This window comes from Nanorana parkeri, unplaced genomic scaffold (genome assembly GCF_000935625.1).
Source record: "Nanorana parkeri isolate BGI_ZX_2015 unplaced genomic scaffold, ASM93562v1 scaffold264, whole genome shotgun sequence".
Classification (NCBI taxonomy): domain Eukaryota; kingdom Metazoa; phylum Chordata; class Amphibia; order Anura; family Dicroglossidae; genus Nanorana; species Nanorana parkeri.
The window spans coordinates 418,606-438,844 of record NW_017306532.1 but is presented as its reverse complement, the minus strand read 5'-3'; the positions used below and the strand labels follow the sequence as shown (position 1 = coordinate 438,844).

Sequence of the window (20,239 nt, the reverse complement as noted above, 5' to 3'; positions counted from 1 at the left end):
CCCCCACCCCCCGGCCTCCTGATTACCCAGAAACACACCAGATCCTTTGATCAGCTGGATCAACGCAGGCTTTACATAAGGACAATGAAAGAATAATTGTTCCCTATGTGCCCTGTTCACACCATACAAGTGTGTTGGTAAGCACTGCAGAAAAATACAGCATGTCTCTTTTTTTATGCAATGAATGCACAACAACATGTTGCAACGCATAGGAGCGTGTCACCACTTGCTGTTGTACATAGGGTTGAATAATGTGTTTTTTGCTAACTTTCAATAAATAAACTTCCAAATAATAATTACACAGTTTTCAGGTTTAACCAAAAGACAATCTACTTAAACCAAAAGACAAACATTTTGCACCAAACCTGCAGCAAGACAAACCACCATAGAAAGCCTTTTCTCTAACAAAGAAAAAATCCTTTTTAGAAAAAGTCCAATAATCCCCAGTAAAACATCATACAAAATGCTCAAATGCAGACAGTTTGGCACAAGTTGAAAGGTATCCCATTATTCTCCAAGGGTTCCGCAATTCCATGGACAGTATTGAAGAAGATGCAGCCAGCACTGCCAGCTGCCATGGTAACCAAAATGCAGTCTAGATAGGGCATTGGAAAGCATGTGAGGTCTAATTTTTTTACATTTTACTTTGAAAAGAACAACATATTTAACTTTTTATTATTAAACAGCGTTAATCTTTTAAATGTTTTTCAGCTCTCCTTTGGAAAACTGATGTTAGGATTTAAGGGTAGATTCCTACCAAATGGTGAAGATGGGGGGGGGAAAAAGGTTGCAAAACACAAACTCAAAAATAAAATTCAAAATTACCCTTGGAGTGGGGCTACCCCCTGCACTTCGTCTATGGCAAAATGTTTTTGTCTAGGGTATACCTACCCTATCCCTTCCTCCTCTCCACCAAACCTGCCCCCCGAAACCACTTCTATACTGTGCTCCGTCTATTGGTCACACTTTAACATCATTGTTTACAATGCAGGACCAGCAACAGAAAAGAGTGAATGCCGGGGAAGTGATGGCTAAGGTAAGTAAAACTGCTTTATAATGGTACCCTAGACAAAAATGATCAGTTAACCCTTGCAAGGTCTAAAGGGAATTCAGGTTGGTGCATTGCAACTGTAGTTTTGTATTTTTCCCAAAGTTCAGCTTTCAGTGTATAAGAAAAAATATTTAAATAAGGATTCTAAATCTAAATGAGGAAAATATGTAGCATTTCAAAATTCTTATGTTCAAAGTATCTTGCATTTACAAAAGCCTAAGGCCAAAAAACAACATGTTTTCAGCTCAGTTGACTGAGTTACTGAACAGCATCACAATGGCAGTAAAAAAAAATGCAGGCAGACATGAAAAGTATTGGAGCTCTCTGATCATTTGGAGAATGGGAAAATGTCAGGTCTCTTGTCACAGCAGATGAAAGAAAGCCCTAGCGTATGCATAGTTAAAATGTTATTGGTGGTTGGTAATTTTCTTTGGGATGTTTTTTGTGTGTTTAGCTAAAACAGCTTAAATATTGTTGTTTTATATTATTTTTTAATTATGTAAAATTTTATTTTACAAATAAACATTTAAAACTGGTTACATCAAAGACCTTCTGTTTGCAAATCATGCTTGACAGGTCTATTTGTGCATAACATATGTTGCTGTGGCTTGGAACTCACTAGCTGCTGGCTAAAGTGGTATATAAGATATACTCATGTGTAATATTTCATATAAAAATAAAAAATATTTTGAATATCTGTGTGTGTTTGTGCAGCAATATGACCCCCAATCACTACACCAACACTTTCCAGACTCCCTAAGCGGAGTCTGGACAGCGATGATTTTGTACAAGTCAGAATGACTTGTACAAAAAATTCTCCGGGAATAAATATGGTGAATGTTGCTCCAATCCACATAATCTGTTAGTCGCAAACAGGTGTTGATTGCATTTGCATAATTGGAGTCTAAGAGGTGTTATTAACCGACCCAGAGAGAGCTGTTAAAACAGCATTGTATGCAAATACAATCAACACCTGTTTGCGACTAACAGACAGGTTATGTGGATTGGAACAACATTCACCAAATTTATTCCCAGATAATTTTTTGTACAAGCCATTCTGAATTGAGAAAGCTGGTTGGCTGACCAGTGAAATGTATTCAAGAAAAATACAGCAAGTCCAGTTGCCTTGACTTATTTTTTACAAATATAACTTTCTGGTTGTCTCAGCTTCCTCCTGACTCACCTGAACTCTGGGTTGCCACATGCTGCACCACTTCTGGTAAGACCTGCCAGTCTCTCTCTGCTGCCTGAGCCAAACATCCATCTGAGCCACAGTGCATTGCACCATTTCTGTTAGGGCTGCTGGCCTCTCTATGCTACCTGGGCCAAAACAGCCACTTAAGCATCAGTGGTTTTCCTCAGGCCTGCCAGATGAGCAGCCAAGAGTGTATTAGTTTCTTGCTGCTGTGCCAGGTTCTTCTGATAAACCTGTTGTTGCTTGGCAGTGGCCTAAATGTTTAGATGTGTGCTATTTTGTGATACTTCGTGGAATAAAAGTGTTGGAACTCTGAAGTTTTGTGTCATGTTATCTACTGGCTACTTTTATGAGGAGGCGAACAGTGGCTTCATGGAACACCAGCAATCCCTGAAGATTTGATTGTAGGTGGAGGTACAGGTACACACATACCTATAAATGCACATTAATTTTACTGCTCAACTGAAATTGGTTACTTGCATATACCTTGAACAATGGGGTAGGAATAAGTCTAGCAAAGGTTTCAGTTATGACTAAGAATTAGGAGGACCCTTAGCCATATCTTTTAGATTCTAAGCCCTCACGGGCAGGGCCCTCCTTACCATCTTGTCTTGAATTGTATTGTGATTGTAATGTCTTCCTTATATTGTAAAGCGCTGCGCAAACTGTTGGCGCTATAGATATCCTGTATAATAATAATAATCCCAACGCCCTCTCCATCGCCACTGCTTTAAGCACATGTAGAATTAAATAATTTCTCCTTGGGGAAAGCAACATGCCATGTAAGGTAGATTGGGACAATTTGCTGCAGGAAAATAATCATAAAGGTTAAGGGCCATGGGAACAGGTGGTATTGGGGTCGGTATGTGTCATAGTGTATCCCGGGTCCGGCGCTTGGGGCTGCGGGCCGGCCTCTTCACCCAGCGGCGTGACGTCACGAGGAGGCCGAGGCGGCGCACGGCACGCTCAGCTCCTCCCCCTCTCGGATCCTCCTCCTCATAATGACGCCAGTTGCAATGGCTCGGCGTTCTAGTGTTGCGACCGTCGAGCCAGTGCAACTTGCCGAATAGTGGACACAGGAACCCGCACACCTCTTCTCCAGCCTGCCGCTCTCCTCTGCCAACTTCCTCCAGTACCGTGGGGGATTCATAGCGATTTCTCCTGCTCTCCTCTGGCTGCATATGGGACAGATCTCTCTCTGGAACTGCCAGGACAATACTACTATCTTCCCTGGAGAGGCTAATGGACTGTAGAACCACCCTTCAAATCGCAAGTACCCTGCCCTAGTGGCTACTCCATAGGAAGTGTCAGCAAATACTCAGTTGTGCTATTGATGTAACTACAGATCAGTAATCTGCTACTTCATTCCCAAAACTGTATACTACCATTATTGCTCCGCTCCTCTTGTAAACCATATACCTGTGATCTCTGTGGAGAGTGTGGGGTTAAGGTGACTGCAATTACTCTTACGATTGATACTAACTAGAGGCTGCTGGATTAGCATATAGCCTTCCAGGGGTACTCCTGAGCATACCTATAGGGGAACTCCAACCCCCCATTCTATACGGATTGGCGTATGATGTGCTAGAGGGTTACAACATCACTCCCTAACATACAGAGTGATAACGAGAACCCTCGATCTGAGCCAAATCCTCACGCACAGGTTCAAGCCAATTTCCGCAGCTGCGATCCTACCTCAAACTCCTCGGCTCGTGCGTTACAGTATGTCAACTTCAGACAGTTACAGGTGTTGGTGATGTTATGTATAGAGCAGTGGGTAAGGGATCAAAGTTCAAGAGGCTTGGCTCATATCTGGCATCAGGGTTCAGATATGTCAAACTATACTACTGACCTTGATCTCACCTCATGGAGAGGTGCGGCATGAGTTAAGTGGGGTGATAGGAAGAAGTCAATGCCTCCAGACATTCTGTCATAACCACTTTACTCTGGTATCACGATGTTGAGTTAACAACAAGCTTACCATTAATAATTCCATACATGTCTAAAAGCCTTTCGTGTTTACAACTGCATCTGCACAGAAACTGTTCTATGCCAGGGGCCAGGACAGAAGCAAAATGTTCACAGGTGTCCGGAAATCACTTTAAACGCTATACATGGGGTGGGCTACATTTTTTCACACGGAAAACTATTTATAGTGCCTTTCAAGATGCGTGTACCAATTATTTCCCAGTTCCTTTTTGTTTTCTGTATTCCAGTAATTTCGTAGCTTAGCAGTTGATTTAGTCTGACTCATTAAAACAATTATTGTTAAAATGAGCTACTGACCGGTATAGAGTACTTGTATTTGTAGTCCCTGTGGTCTACCTGAATGACCAAGCAAAGCTTTAGCACTTCCTTTGATGCCCAAACACCAGACATCCCTACTAGGCAGCGAGGCAACCAATTACAGCAATGAGGCAAAAATAAGGTACTGAGGGGAAGACAGTGGGCAAACTCCAATTGAAAGTCACTGCAGGTATGTGTGGGCACCTCTCGGCAGCTTTTTTTTTTATTATTAAAGTTAATCCACAGCTGAAATGCACACTGTATATAGGAGCAGTTTTACATGATAATGGATTTTTACTTTACTGTCCAGCCAGTGTTAAAGCAAAATATATTATATTGCAGCTTACCAGTCCTGGCAAGGACTAGTAAGTTGCAATTTATACAATGTTTAATATTTAAATGTTTTTGTGTTTTAAAATAACATTGTGTTTTAAAATAACATGGACTCGCTTTCAAAAACAGCTGTGTGTGTCTCAGTCAGGAGACTCTAGGACTAGTCGGTATGACCGCATTTTCTCCCAGCTATCCAGACAACATTGAAGCGGGAGGACAAGGAAGGAAGCACATATAGAACACAGGACCCGTGGGGCAAAACATTGTGGAAGGGGGGTGCTTGCCAGGTATAGGAACAAGTCAAGTTGGAGAACATATAGGGGGAGACGCATAGTGGGGGGGAGAAGGAGCTTCCGCCGGACCCAATGGTACAGTCGTCACTGAGGGTGGTATACTTAAATATAACAGATGCGATGCACTAGTCAAGTGTCCACCAGCGGACCTCTGGCCTTTCTTATCAGATTGTTCACTTCTCCTGCCTTCTCCAAACTCTTCACCCTTTTGTGAATAACCCATGGTAATAGTTTATAAATAAATACATACCTGCATTACTTGGTGTTTTCTTTTTATTTGCCTGGAGGTCAGCTTTACTGGAAACAACCTCTCAAAAAGGAGAAGGGGCTTTTGGGTGATCTTTTTGTCTACATGGAAGGCCTGCTAATTAGTTGGAGATTTACAGGTCTATTCACCAAAGGGTGAAGAGTTTGGAGAAGGCAGAGAAGTGAACAATCTAGGACAACATATCTGAACTGGAAAGTGAGCTGAATTGGAGAATGTTTCCAAATCAGCTATGTTGTCCTAGATTGTTCACTTCTCTGCCTTTTCCAAACTCTTCACCCTTTTGTGAATTACCCTGTCAATATTCCACTGCTGGTTTAGCACCATGGATTAAAAACTAAGAGTAATTATTGATTTCTTTTTATTAGGAATGCACCGATACCGTTTTTCTAGTATCAAGTACGAGTACTGATATTTTGTTTTCGGTACTCGCCGATACTGAGCACCGATACCGGTGTTTCCGTTGGCATGGATCTGGCTTCCTCGGCAATCAGGAAGCCAGACGGCATGTAATGACATGCTGCCCTGCTTCCTGATTTGTGTTTGAGACAGCTTCCTGGGCCAATCAGAAAGCGAGTAGTGACCTGCCTCTCGGCTTCCTGATTGACCAGGAAGCCAGCTCTATGCTGATTGGCTGGGAAGCCGGCTTTCCAGCCAGTCAGCAAGGAGCCTGCTGTTCGGCCGGTTCAATGCTGATTGGACGGGAAGCCAAACATTACATAAGCAAACCATTTTAGCTCTTATTCTGGCTCACAAAATCACCATGATACAGAAGGCCAAGATAATCCAACTGTTCTTATGGTTACTGCAAAATGATAACCACTTATATGAGGGAACAATCGTTTTTATTTACTAAAAGCAAACAGGCTGTTCACTTTGCAAGTGAATTTGCACTTTGGAAGGGAATTCTTTCCTTAGCTTAGTGAATGAGGTAAAGCTCTTCTGACTTCCATTATCCGATCATGTTTAAACAAAACTACTGTTTATTTCCTTGCACTTCCTTGACTGGATGTCCACCAGCAGCTCCAACAGGATAGATAATAGAAGAAAAATGAATGCAGAGAAGGGAGAAATGCTGCGTTATTGTGGACAGACGTAATGTGAGTACCAGTAAATAAATTCAGGAAAGAGCAGTCAGATTTGAGACCCCTGACCTCACAGGACTACTCCATAGTCCAAGCCGTTTCGTATTCAACACTTGCATAACACAAAGTGATAAACAGCACTACATTGAGGCAACTAAATCATACATTATATGGTACTTAGGCAACAATACTGTGCACTCCAGTTTAATAGATGATGGCCTCTCTCCAGAAACAGCGGACAGATGACAGTCTATGTGAATAACCCAGGGCACTTCTGCATACTTAAAGGGAACAAAAAGTGATCACCATGGCCATATGGTCAAATATGCAAACCAGCACATCATGCAAAACATGTGCACAAAAAAATAATACAATATAGAATGCCACATAAATGCACACAATAATAAAATCCAGCATTTCACACAAACACACACAGTAATAGAATAAAATACATTATACACAAACAACAAGATCCAACACATCAAATGCACACATATATTAACACAAACCAGCACACATACACAACAATGCAATCCTGCAAATCACACACATTCACACAACATGACAAGCGCGAATACCACACACATTTTAACATATTACCCACCCAGTAATACAACCCAGTACATCACACATGCACACACACATCCAGAACAAACCACAATCCAGCACATTAAACATATATACAATAATACAATTAAGTACCTCAACCACACAAAATCTAGCACGTCACACCCAACAAAATTCGGCATGCTATAGGCACATTTATCCAGAACAGTATATGGACAACACATGCAATAATACAAATACGCTTTCTCCCTATTCCTCTCCCACCTCTCCTTCCTGCTGCACAAAGGAGGAGAAGGAACGCTCAAACATCACAGGGTGTACTGTGATCCCAATCACGTTTCTGGTTGACAGAGCTAATAGCCATTCAGAAGCTAAGGGTAGGTTTACAGTACAAACTGGTAGCCCAACAAATGGCTGAAACTCCCTTGGTCCTATATGCATTTAAAGCAGTGTCTGCCACAGGCTGAATAGGTATACCACTGCACTCCTTACTGGTAAACCCCTTGAGTTGGTGCTGATGCTGAAATGAATGTGAATGACGCCACTCCGATCAACATAGAAAACAAGATGTCACCAGCACACCAAACATTCTGTGTGCTGGTGACATCTTGAGGGGAATTTATGAAAACAGGAGCAGGATAAATCTTGAACAGTTGCCCATGGCAACCGATCAGCTTCTCTCTTTCATTTTTAAAGCCAAACTGAACAAACTGAAAAAAGTAGATTGGTTACCATGCACAGCTGCTCCAGATTTTGTCTGCTCCAGTTGTGATAAATTCTCCCCATTGTGTTTTGGACCAGGATTTAAACCAAGGACCCCAGTTCTGCGAGACTAAAGTGCTTAACAGTATGCCACTGTGATGCCCACTAAACCATGGTATAGTCAAAAAGCCTGAAACAGCTGTATTTAGTTTGCAATACGTGGCTATATTATATTAGGCTGTATCTGTACTATACACCAGCAGTTCTTGATGTACAGTTGACCATTTGGATAAGAATGAATAATCTGCATGGCACCGCCCACTATCTTGAATGAGGAATAATCCTCTTATTTGTGTGATTTGTGATGGAATACCTTCTGTTCTAAGAAGGCTCTAGTGTGCTATTTGTATGTAATGAGTTGCACTGCTGTTCACTTGGTCATTTATTGTTCATCATTCTGACAACACAGCGGGTGAGATTTATCAACTTAGCCACACAACAGTGATACATTTTATGAGATAGAGTTACTACAAAATCACAGCTTCATTCATAAATTCCCCCCCCCTCTGATGCTCAAAGGAGCAATATGCCAATTTAAAACATGGCTCTGACCACCACTTAGGTTGAATGAAAAATTGTTGCAGGCACAATTATAAATCTGTTAGACATTTATGTAAAACTAAGAGCCAGTTTTTCAACACTGCAAGCACGGGAGTCACAAGGACACAGAAATCTTTGCTGAAAGGCCCTACCTTTAAAGTGCATCGTAACCCAAATATACTGCATTCGTTTTCTTTTTTTTCTGGCTTTTATTTTACCTGAAAATCCTGCTCTAGATGACAATGCTCCCTCACCATACTATATCTAGGGAGAAGCGGTGTTGTCACCTTAAAACAGGACTAGAGAAAACCTCTCCCTCCTTTTCTCCAGAGGTGTTGTGTAGCCTGCAGAAAAAGCTGGGAACAGTCTTAACTGATAGGAGTGCAGTGCACATAGAGAGCACAGGAAGCTATTGACAGACAATTCTTGTTGTCCGTTTACAGCATACATGTATTAAAACATTGCATTCATTACATTTGAAAATGAACATGCCAAAGCAAGGGCAATTTAACCTGAGCACCTAAAGGAAAATGTACATAATCAGAGGTTCCAAAAACACAATATGATCAGTAGGTTCAGAGATACAGGAAGTTAAATGCATGTGTCAATCTTTCCAGTATGGCCCCAACCTTCCTGTCTCCTAAATCTCCCTTTTGGTCTTTTATTGGTGGGTGGCCTCACTGACCAACAGGGAGGTTTAGTAAGTAGGGGGCGAAGACAAACTTTTATAGGTACAGGCAAGATTTCTACGTGATTTCAGCTACCTGCATATCTGGATCTACCAACTATCTTGAAAATGTGGTTTTACTGAAAGTTACATCTGCTTCTGCATTTTTATTATCATACGATAAGTTTGATTGTCCTGGCTTGTGCCACTTCTACTTTAGATAGGCCTCTGTAATGACTCTCTGTCTACAATAAACAATGTTGCATATTCAGGTGAACAGTATGTGATAGGAGGACATTTAAATATAGAATGTCACATTTCGTAAGGGACTGGGTGTATGCTTTAAACTGAGATTACAACATTTTTTGCACGCAGGTTTCCTAACTCAAAGCAGCTGGGGTTCTCAATCACATCTGGAATTTCAAGGTCAAAGTATAACCATGAGGGCCCACAAGCTCCCCTATGAGATATAAGTGAGAGAGTTTTTGTAAAATTACAAGCCTGCAAATCTATGCTCCCCAAGGTACCAGATATGCTGCACTGTTGTCAGCAAGGAATTACAGTATCCTGAATCTGGAGCTATTTAATTTTCTGGCGTTAGTGGAGGCAGTGAAGAAGTGTTTTGTCCTTCCGTGACTTAAGTATTCTGTTTTGGATCCATGTCTCCTGTGCATAACCTTGTTCCACAATGTCTCAAGAAATTGAAATCTTTCTCAATTATAATTAAAAAAAACACTGCTGATTTAATGGCCTTGCCTTTAAACATAATATTTCTTTTTTGTAAACGCTGTTGTTGTATATAGTGATCCTGTCCCTCCGGAGTGAAAAAATTATTTTCATTTAAGAATTGGATACAATTTCTGTTTGCTTCTTCAATCGTTACTATGCTAAATCCCCCCTGGAGTCTTCTATTTCAGCTAGAACAATTTCTGCATCTTAAACATGCTCATCTTTGTCCATTTCCTTGGCAACAATTGAGGTAAGATTACTGCAATTTTAACATTCAGTCTAAATACTAGGTGTTCACACAAGGACAGACGAAAACAGTGTGGCATACATTTAATATAATGGTTAAAATATGGTAAGCAACATGCCAGCTGAGAGCTATTATTACAACTATAACAGCTTTGGAAAGAAGAGAACATAATAACAAAAGGTGGTTCTAAATATTAGGCCTCGTTCACACGGACACGCGTAGCCATACAGCGTGCATGTTCCTGCAGAGACCAGCGCTCGGGAGGGATAAGTGCTGCGTGTAGCCGGGTACAGCCTGAATCTCTATGACAGGAGGCGGACATATGCCGATCTGAACTTGCACATCCATACAGGTAAGGATGCAAACCCTTGGACAACAGACCTATAAAATCTGTTTGCCTGAATTCAGACGTATTTCAGCTTTCTTTGCGCATTTTCAGGCTTGAGCATTTTTTATATAGGCAATGGAAAGCTAGTTACTAGGAAGAGAAGATGGATGTTAGGCACATAATCACACAAAAAAAGATGTGATGAGTTCCAGTTGCTCCTTTCGAAGTCTATGGGGCCAAAAATGCAACATTCTGCCAAAAAGAAGCTTACATACTTTTCAAGCAACAAGAGACAGGCGACACAACCCTCTAGTGTGAACAGGCACCATTGAAAATAATGGGATTCTTCATGTTGCACATTGTCGCAGTTCAGGAAACGCGCAGCAAAATTCTCAGGTGTGAATAGGGGCTTACTCATAGGGTTCGTTATCAGCTATGGTCTCCAAGTAGGTGCAAAGGGTCAATAAAGGAACTAGGAAAGCGCTTGATTAAAAACATCAGTGTGACTTATACAATATGATTGGGTAGCACAGTTGTTCCTTGGGTACATTTGTTGACAAAAATTTTAATAAAAAGTTATTATTTTGGCACATTAGGAATACAGATGGATTTTGGCATAGCAAGAGGGTATTGTACATGAAATATGTCTCCTGTGCTAATGTTACCTAATGTTCCTCACAATTTCACTGGTGTTTCAAGAAGAACATGTCAGTGTCTTCCACCACCTTAAAAAATACAGCCTCCCCTGCCTTCTATAAAAACCAACCAAGAATGTGCAGAGTAGGGCAGGGTTATCTACAGCTTATTCCAACTTTGTCAAGAGACATGACTACAACAATAACAACAATTTTAACAACGAATGTTACCTGGCAAAAAATGATGCAGCCACTGAAGTTGCGGTGGATGTTTCGCTTGTAACGTATGTTGTGTTTGATGCAGGAAAACTGTATATGGAAGGTTTATCAGCGTTGTAGCGGTTCAATGCTGCCTCTGTTAGCCCCTCGCGGGCAGTCTCAGTCATCAGTTGGGAGATCTAGGGAGAGAAATACAGACATATTACAATCCTCTGTTGCTTCCACTTCTGTGCCTAATGGGTATGACATTATATGGGACAATAATTGTGTATTTCACTCTAAACCAATCAACGTTTATAGAAAATGGGGAGTTGCCAAATCAAAGATTTGTTCACATTTAGGCCAGGTGCACAAGTTGGCGATCCCAGAACCGCGCGTTCCTGTGCGGTTGCACACAGCATTTGCCACGCAGCCCCATTGATTATCAATGGGGCTATATCCGCGTGGAAATTGCTGAAAAAAGGTACATGTACCTTTTTTTGCGACGCACACTGCACGTTTTTTCCAGCCGCGATCAGGCGTTATTGTACAGGTGGAATCACGGCGGGAAACTGTGCAATCTGCATGGCGTGACTGGGGTGCCATTAGAAAAGAATGGCACCGCAATCAACGGTGGTGTGCAATTCTGTGACCATGCAGCGATCCGCACGGTTTTGTGCTCAATTGCTGCGCGGTCATGCATCGCCTAAGTGTGAACCTGGCCTCAAATGTATCCAGCAAAGGCTGGGAATGTCCAATTGAATCTAAACTATTATAATTCCACAGATAAGTACAGGAGTAATTCAACCTTGAATATATGATGATTGAAATCCATTAGAAATATTGGAATACATTTTAAACTGCAATTTAGTAAAAACTTCAAACCAGGAGTGTCACTGAAAAAGGATAAGAGGTGATATCTTCCAATGAACACATCTGTTGTAGTGACAACTGCCACAGGATTAATTTCCTCTCATTTAAACCAGTGACAAAGGTTCTAACCCTTTTACAATTCATCCAAAACGAAACAAAAATTTGACTGAGGGGTTAAGGAACATTAAACTCTCTCGAATTTTATTCAATAAATATACACTGCCCTTAAGATTTGTTTCCAAAACCCTTTAAGTTTTCATGTCCAAGCAGCTGGCCCCAACTCTCTCAGCTGAGCTTCCCTGAACTTCCTGTCCAGTACAAGATCACAAGAGACATTGCAGTCTACAGTAGCTATCTATCTACTAGCTTGGAGAAGGGAGGAGGAAGGAGGGGAGAGCAGGGGAGAGGCTTGCCTTGCAGAGCCTGTATGTTTGTGGACACACACAGCAGTATACTTGCACACACAAAGGCAGCCCCATAGGACCCTGCAAGGTAATGGAGCCACCCTAAAACGGGTGATTAGTGCCAGTGCCCAGGGCAACAGCTGATTCTGCAGGAAACTAAAACTTTTAAACATCAAGGAACAGCATCCATTTTAAGTGATTTCATCAGCATTTTAAATAGCTTAGAAACCTTTTATAAGTTTTATTATAACTTTAATTTGAATGATGTAAATGTGATTTTCATTACAAAAGCATTGTACACATTTGTTGGTACCCCTACAGCTCAATGAAACAATGCTTCAATCCTCCTGAAAAGTGGGGAAATCAAAAGCAATTGTCTCATGTACTGTATGCCTGCATGCCTCTGTTATGTCAGAGTAAAGCAAAGAGTGAAAAAAATAGTTACATTATTGTTTATTATACAAAGATATTCCAAAATGGCTGTGGTGGGCGGCTCTGTGACGGCAATCCGTGCGGTTTTGTGCACGATTACTGCACAGTCAGGAGTCTCCCAGGTGTGAACCTAGCCTAAAGGCCCATGTGAATGTAGCTTACACACACCACCACACTCATCCCAGTGGGGGAAAGTTTATGGCCAGTGTTTATCCCCTATATACTGCATATACAGACCTACCATACCAACAGCTTATCTTATATAAGTCCACAGTCTAAGTGGTGTTTAATTGTGTAAGACAATCAAGACGTTCTTTTTCAAACCAGACCTCCAGACAAAAATAACAATTCACAGCTAATTAAAAGATATAAAAAGGCAGCTTTAATTGCAATATTCACTTTTAATCAAGATCTCTCATACTTCCTTTCTGCCACAAAATGCCCTCAGTGATGACCAGAACATGAATGGATGAGCTGATTCTGCTTCTTATTTCTCTCACACTCCAACCCTGCTGAAAAGGGACCTTAATAAGCCCAGCCCAAAATCAAATATATATATACTGCTTGTGCTGCAAAAATTACATTTATTGACATATAAATGATTACAGAGCTGCAATAATTTGTGTATTTAAAGTCATACATTTCTGATAACTGGTCCTGCAATTGTGTTCACTGTGAAACTCCAGGGAACAGCTAAATGCACAGTTGAAATACAAATATGTGTCTTGTGATCTATGCACTCCTGCTGCTAACCAATACAACTGACAGAGTAAAGCAGCAGAGTCTGACTGTCTGGCTCAGAGTGCCGCCCCTCCCTCTCTCCTGTTCAAAGGATTACAGGAGGCTGATATTGAGGCATATTCAAGTCATCTAGTTTTCAGTAAAAGAACAATTTATTAGCTGTTAATGAGTGCATACCTGGACTGAACTGTGTTTGGTATTGTCCTGGACTCAAACTATGCGACAACTAAATTTTTATGGCGACTAATGTTTTAAGGTTCTGCATTTATTTGATTAAGTTAAAGTATAAAACGTAAAGAAGAACTCCGGGAAAACATTTTATTCAGCCTACTGTAACTAGCTTTTGGAAGTATTAAAAATCTGTGCTTACTTTTCTACATAGCAGCATGGTCTTCCTGAAATCCATGGTACAAGCCCGTGCTTCCTGCCCTCTGCCCCCCTCATTTCCTTTCTCTTAGACCACTAGCCACTGTGCAGTCTATCAGCCTAGCCTGTGGTCTAATAACCTCCTCCTTGTAGTTCTATTGCAAGCAGCAGGAAGTGATCACGTCCCAGCACACACTGCAGGGGGTGGAATAGGGAAGCCTTAGGCCTGGTTCACACCTGGGCGTTTTACAGCGCGTTCCTACGCTCTGTAAAACGCTCAACATGTGAAAACCAATGATTGCCTATGGGCATGGTTCCCACCTGGGCGTTTTACAGCGCGTAGGAACGCGCTGCAAAACGCCCTACGCCCAAAGAAGTACAGGAACTTCTTTGGGGCGTATTTGCAGCGTGTATCCATTGGGATACAGCCAGGTAGCCCTCAGAAACACGCGTGTGACGAATCGCGGTAAAAACAAGCGGCACGGAACGCGCGACAAACGTGCATATTTGATACGCCTAGGTGTGAACCCAGCTTTAGACTGCTGGTCTGACCCTGCCCACTCACAGTGCAGAGCTCCCTGTTGTTGCACCTCCTTCCCTGACACTGGACAGGGCTGGGACTCTGTGTAAAGTCACACTGTTCTTCCACACTAGTGATGGGAAGTTCTGATCATTTACATGAATCGATTCATCAATTCACATGCTGAGTCTGCTGATAGGATGACTTCGAAGCAGAGGAATTGGTCATTCAGAGAAACCTATAATATGTGTGTGCAGTCAGAAAAAAAAAAACCTAAAGTCACTGGAGCATACAACACTTTGTAGCTCTTCCCATCTCCACCCTCAGCTCTGCCTATACACGCCTCCCATTTCCTCTATTTTGCAATGGCTCATGGGAGCTCTAGTTCACTTTCTCTGCCAGGATATGACACACACTGGTTACCTAGATCCTCCCCCTGGCTGCAGGAAGGACTGATCGGTACATAGAAGGATGTAACATCACTGGCAGCTAAAAACGAGAATTAGAAGAAAGATAAATGGCTGCAGCAGCTTGCTTCCTCTGACTGAGAGGGACCTAAACATATAAAGGGACGTGAATCCCAGCGTTCTTCTTTATAGAGAATTCCCACTCTGTAGCCAGATTAGGATAGCACCTACCTTTTATTTGTTACATGTTCCCATAGCATAAATAGAAAATAAGGCTTCTTGCAGTTTATTTTGTTTTTTTCTTGATAAAACTTTCTTCTCTTTCTTTGTAATGCTAGGAGGGATTGTGAAGGGTTTCTGTTAACCCTGTCTGTACTGTGCTGGCTTGTTTCTTTATCATTTCTAAAGTAGATTTCAATACTCCCTGTTCTATCAAAGGGTTAAAGGACAACCCTGGCTTGTATTACATTGCTTCATTGAATGTTAATGAGAAACACATTCCACACAATTCTATCCTTAATCTTTCTATAAGGAGAGATCACTGTGAAGGTGCTCAGAAAAACCTGGATTCAACTATTTTGCCTGCTGCAACAAAAACATCTAAAAAGGCAAGAAATATTTTCTAAGATTTGATTGCATAAGTGGAACTACAGTTTAAGTTTAAAACACAAAACAAGGACACATGTCTGTTTATGATCAAATTACTCTAATTAAGACAATTTATCAACCAAAAAATGGTGCCCATTAATTGACTGTCCAGCTACATTTAAAAAGTCTGATTTACAAGCATATATAAATTAATCAGAAGAAGTGATTAAAAAATCTTTCAAAATATTTAGGGGTCTATTCACGAAGCTGCCGAAGGATCTAGCCGTATCTTCGGCCGATCCTTCGGCTAGCTTCGGCCCCAGAACCCCTTCGGTTCAGTAGAACCGAAGGGGTGCTGTACGGGCTATTCACAATAGCCCGTACAGCTCCCGAACTTGGCCGAGCAGCTCAGTCGTGCCGAACGCATATGCCTCGGCTCGGCAGAGCCGCGCTGAAACCCGAAGCTGGCCGATAGCCTGCTTCTGACCTAAAAGCAATGTTTCTCTCCTTGGCGGCCGGGAGCAGGAGACTCCCGGAGCGGCCGGGAGAGTTAGGCTTTTTTTTTTCGCTTTTTTTGACGGCAGCAGAACCGCCGGCCAATAGAAAACTGTTGGTGCGGAGCTAGTTGTCATTGCTAGCTCCGCACAATCGTTTTCTATTTTTATTTTTCTACTTTTTTAAATGTTTTTCTGTTCTTTTTAAAATGTGATTTATTAGCATAGGCAGAAGCAGTAAATATTGAAAAATCTTCTAAATTTTTTTTTTAAATCTGATTTATTAGAAGATGTTAAGCAGAAGCAGTAAATATTGAAGAATATTCAAAGAAATCTGATGAATTAAAATATGTTATGCAGAAGCAGTGATTATTAAAAAAATCTTCAAAAATATTTAAACAATCTGATTTATTAGCATAGGTTAAGCATAAGCAGTGAATATTAAAAAAATTTGAAAATATTTTTAACAGTCTGATTTACTTGCATATGTTAAACAGAAGGAGTATATATAAATATTGAACTTGATAGAGCATACAAGACCAACTGTAGAGATCAATATTTTTCAAGTCAGACCAGTTTGAGCAAGATGTGCAACCCCCAAAGATTGGCTTGATCCAGTTATATATCAAGCCATGGACCATTGCAAGGCTTGTGGAAATTTTACACTTATCTGTTAAGAGGAAATGCGTTTGTTTTGTGCTTATCAGTTTGAGTGCAGTCAAGTTGTTCAATGCAGTATTATCACTGGACCAAATGCTTATTTCAAACTCTGAATCCTATGAAGAGAACGAATAAGCCTTATGAGATGCCCCTTATCAAATGACTTCTATTGACAGTTGCAGCATTAGTAATTAAAATGTCATTATCTCCAGACCTACAGGAATGCCTGGTATGGCTATGTGTACAGTAAGACTTACCTAGTTAAAATATGATTATCTGCTTTCAGCTTTATTGGCAGACAGTACAATGTGTTCCTTTCCTAGGTTAATATAGCTAGAGACTAAACCTTTTAAACCTTTTTAGATGAAAAGGTAAAATGCATCAGTGTGAAAGAAGATGAGTCGTGAAACAATAATGACTTCATTATTAGTGTCATTGCCCTGCTCTTCTTCTCCTGAGATTATAACCCCGACTGCCTGATCCTGCTGGCATTTCAATACATAGCTGATGTCTAGCACACATTCCCTCCTGTAGAATGTCAAGGCTTACCTGTCACAAGTGCTCAGCTATAAATTGCAGTGTTCTAATATAATATACCCGCCACTTGAATTTTTAAACAGTGTGGACTCGTTCAGTGAGAAATACAGCAATTATTTTAACACAGTTTATCCAACACATTAGTTAAAGCCATGCTAAAACCAGTGGGTTTTTTTTCAGTTTAGGATTGAGTAGGTAATGGTTTTAAAGCTGAAGTCCAGATAAAAAAATAAATTAATGCAGCTTTGGAATAATTAAAGTGTATATATGGTCAAAAGCCAAAAATAAATATGTATTTCTATACAGAATTTCCATAAGTTCTATCCCACTACTATTAACCACATTGATCTAGACGTTTGTAAACATATTTATTAATCAGCGATGAGCCAATCACGACAGGATTTGTATTAATGAATATAAAGCCTGTATTCATTAATACAAAGCCTGCCGTGATTGACTCAGCGGAAGACGGAGGACACAGCGGGGATCGTGGACAAGGTAAGAGACTGTAATCCCGATTGTGGCTCGGGGTTACCGCTTATGGTACTGAAAATTAACCCCGAGCCACACTCGGGAATACCACCATGGATGTTAGTCGGTGTATTTAAACATTATAAATGTACGACGAGTATAGCCCAAAACCTATATTTTAACACAAAAAGTAGGGGGTCGTCTTATACGCCGAGTCATCTTATACGCCGGCAAATATGGTAAGTATATATGTATATATATATATACCTACTGTATTTACCTTGTGGTTTCTGTGGTTACCAGCAGATAAAAAGCAAAAAGGCAATTTTTTTGGTACACTTTCTTATCTCTTAAATTCTCCGGCTTACAATTCTCATTTCCATCTTATAATTTCCTTTCCTTTATCATCACTTTACACCTCTCCCTGTCTTATCCCCGGTTTTCTATTCCACACTTCCCTCTTGGGAGGCAGCAGAGGAAACTGAACAAGTCAGAGTTTGGTTCCTCTAATATCACTAGCATTGATCTTACAGGTCATTGACCTTTTTCTAGCGTTGTCTCGTGTTGTGGAAAGAGAAGCCACTGGACTGTGTCAGCATGTGGGCCATGTAAAGGGCACTAATGATCCAGAAAACAATCTGCCTTCAAGGCACAGTGAAACATGAATCTCTTGAGTTGATACCCACACGGCAATATGTGTCAGACTTCGCTCTCTTATCAGAGCATACTGACAGAGGCATGCCACCGCATTACACAAACACACAGAAAGCTGCAAAAACAGCATACCCTTGTTTTCCTCATCTTACGTTATTTTGTGTGCCTAAAATACTATCAATTTCAAAGTAAATTATTTAATACATTTGTGCTTTTACATTAAATCATTTAGCTCAACTATTTCAACATTTTGCAGACTTTTACTGTTAAGCTAATACATACTGTAGGTTTATCTTGTCTATATATTAAAATTGTTGGTGTTTAATATGTTTCATTTTATTATGCCTTTCAAGGGTATTACTCCGGGGATATTGTGATATTTTTATATTCTGTAAAGTATGGTATTTTCTATGTTTCTCTTTCCTCTCTATTTTTTAGGTCTTGTTCACACCGAAAGCGTGTGCGTTCCAGAGCGGTAGCTGCTGGAACGCACCGCGATTGCTATGAAATTTCCCCCCGTTCCACTGCCCTCATTTTTTTGTGTTTGCAAGGGAACGGAACGCTGGCAAAGTTTTGCCACGCGTCCGATCGCACTGCGGGCCGGGGGCGTGGAAGCGGTGCCATTGAATTCAATGCAGTTGCGTTCCAGCAGCTACCGTTCTGGAACGCACACACTTTCGGTGTCAACAAGCCCTTATACTTTTTCCATTTGATATAATAATATGTTGTTTCTCCAATTTAGTGACTTACTTGAAAAAAATGTGTTCAATAAATGGCTATGTATAAGAAGATGGTTTCACTACACACACACACAAATGATTTACACTCGACTTATGCGTAACAGAGAGTAATAATTTAAAGTAGATGCACTCCAGTGTTGACTGCATGGCATTTCTCAGGGTTTCCTGATGGTGACAACTGCGGACCATGCCTGTGTAAAGTGTGTTGAAAACAGCTACAAGTAGAGTAGTTTCCATTAGAGGCATATGTGGTATGATGACAATGCAGGAGCACAATTAGGAGACATGGACAGAGTGTTGTCACCTTATAGCAGGAAGTGCCTGAACAAGGACCTTTGTGACAGCATTAACAGGCATAATTTTAATGAAAGGTGCAGATTTCAAAATATAAAAAATTACATTTAAAATAACATGTTAGCACCAATACGAGATATTAGTGAATGGGTTTACATATACTGTAAGTGTGAAAAGAATCACATAACAGTTTTAAGCTGGTTTAACACTTTTTATTAATTAGCACTTATTATGTTTATAAAATATAAACTACATTTGTTAAATGACATAGAAAAATCTATAGATAATTATAAAGGCTGTGTGAAAGTTGAGATAGAAAATATTGTTTATGCTTCACATTACTTTCACGAGACAGATCAGGTGTAGAACGCTTTCCCTAAATATGGAGCTATGACCTTTCAAAGCCAGCCAGGACCCTGTAATACCTTTTAGAGCAATGCTGCTCATCTTGCACAGCACCACACCAAACATGCTTTAAACTAGGGATGTCCCAATATCACTTTTTTAAGACCAAGTACAAGTACAAGAACTTGCCCTCAGGTACTTGCCAATACCAATTACCAATCCTTTTTTTTTTAAAGGGACATGTGACATTTTTTTTCTAAAACAACACAGACTGATGATTTTAGGGCAGTTTCTCACCGGGGCTAAATACAGATGTCCCCACAGCAGAACACATGTCCCCAAAGCCGAACACATGTCCCCACAGAAGAACACATGTCCCTAAGGCAGAATAACATTCTGCTTTGGGGATATGTACTCTGAGAACACATGTCCCCAAAGCAGGATACATGTCCCTAAGGCAGAATAGTATTCTGCTTTGGGAAGATGTATTCTGAGAATAAATCTCCCCAAAGCAGGATACATTTCCCCACAG

The 20,239-nt window shown here is 40.7% G+C and overlaps 1 protein-coding gene across 1 annotated transcript in view; it reads right to left on the bottom strand.

The window, feature by feature from the left end:
• KIF26B (kinesin family member 26B) overlaps positions 1 to 20,239 on the bottom strand; it is a 326,683-nt gene that overhangs the window by 156,887 nt on the left and 149,557 nt on the right. Inside the window, exon 4 of the mRNA XM_018557066.1 lies at positions 11,215 to 11,381. Coding sequence (XP_018412568.1) covers positions 11,215 to 11,381 — 167 coding nt within the window. The remainder of the gene's footprint in view (positions 1 to 11,214; positions 11,382 to 20,239) is intronic.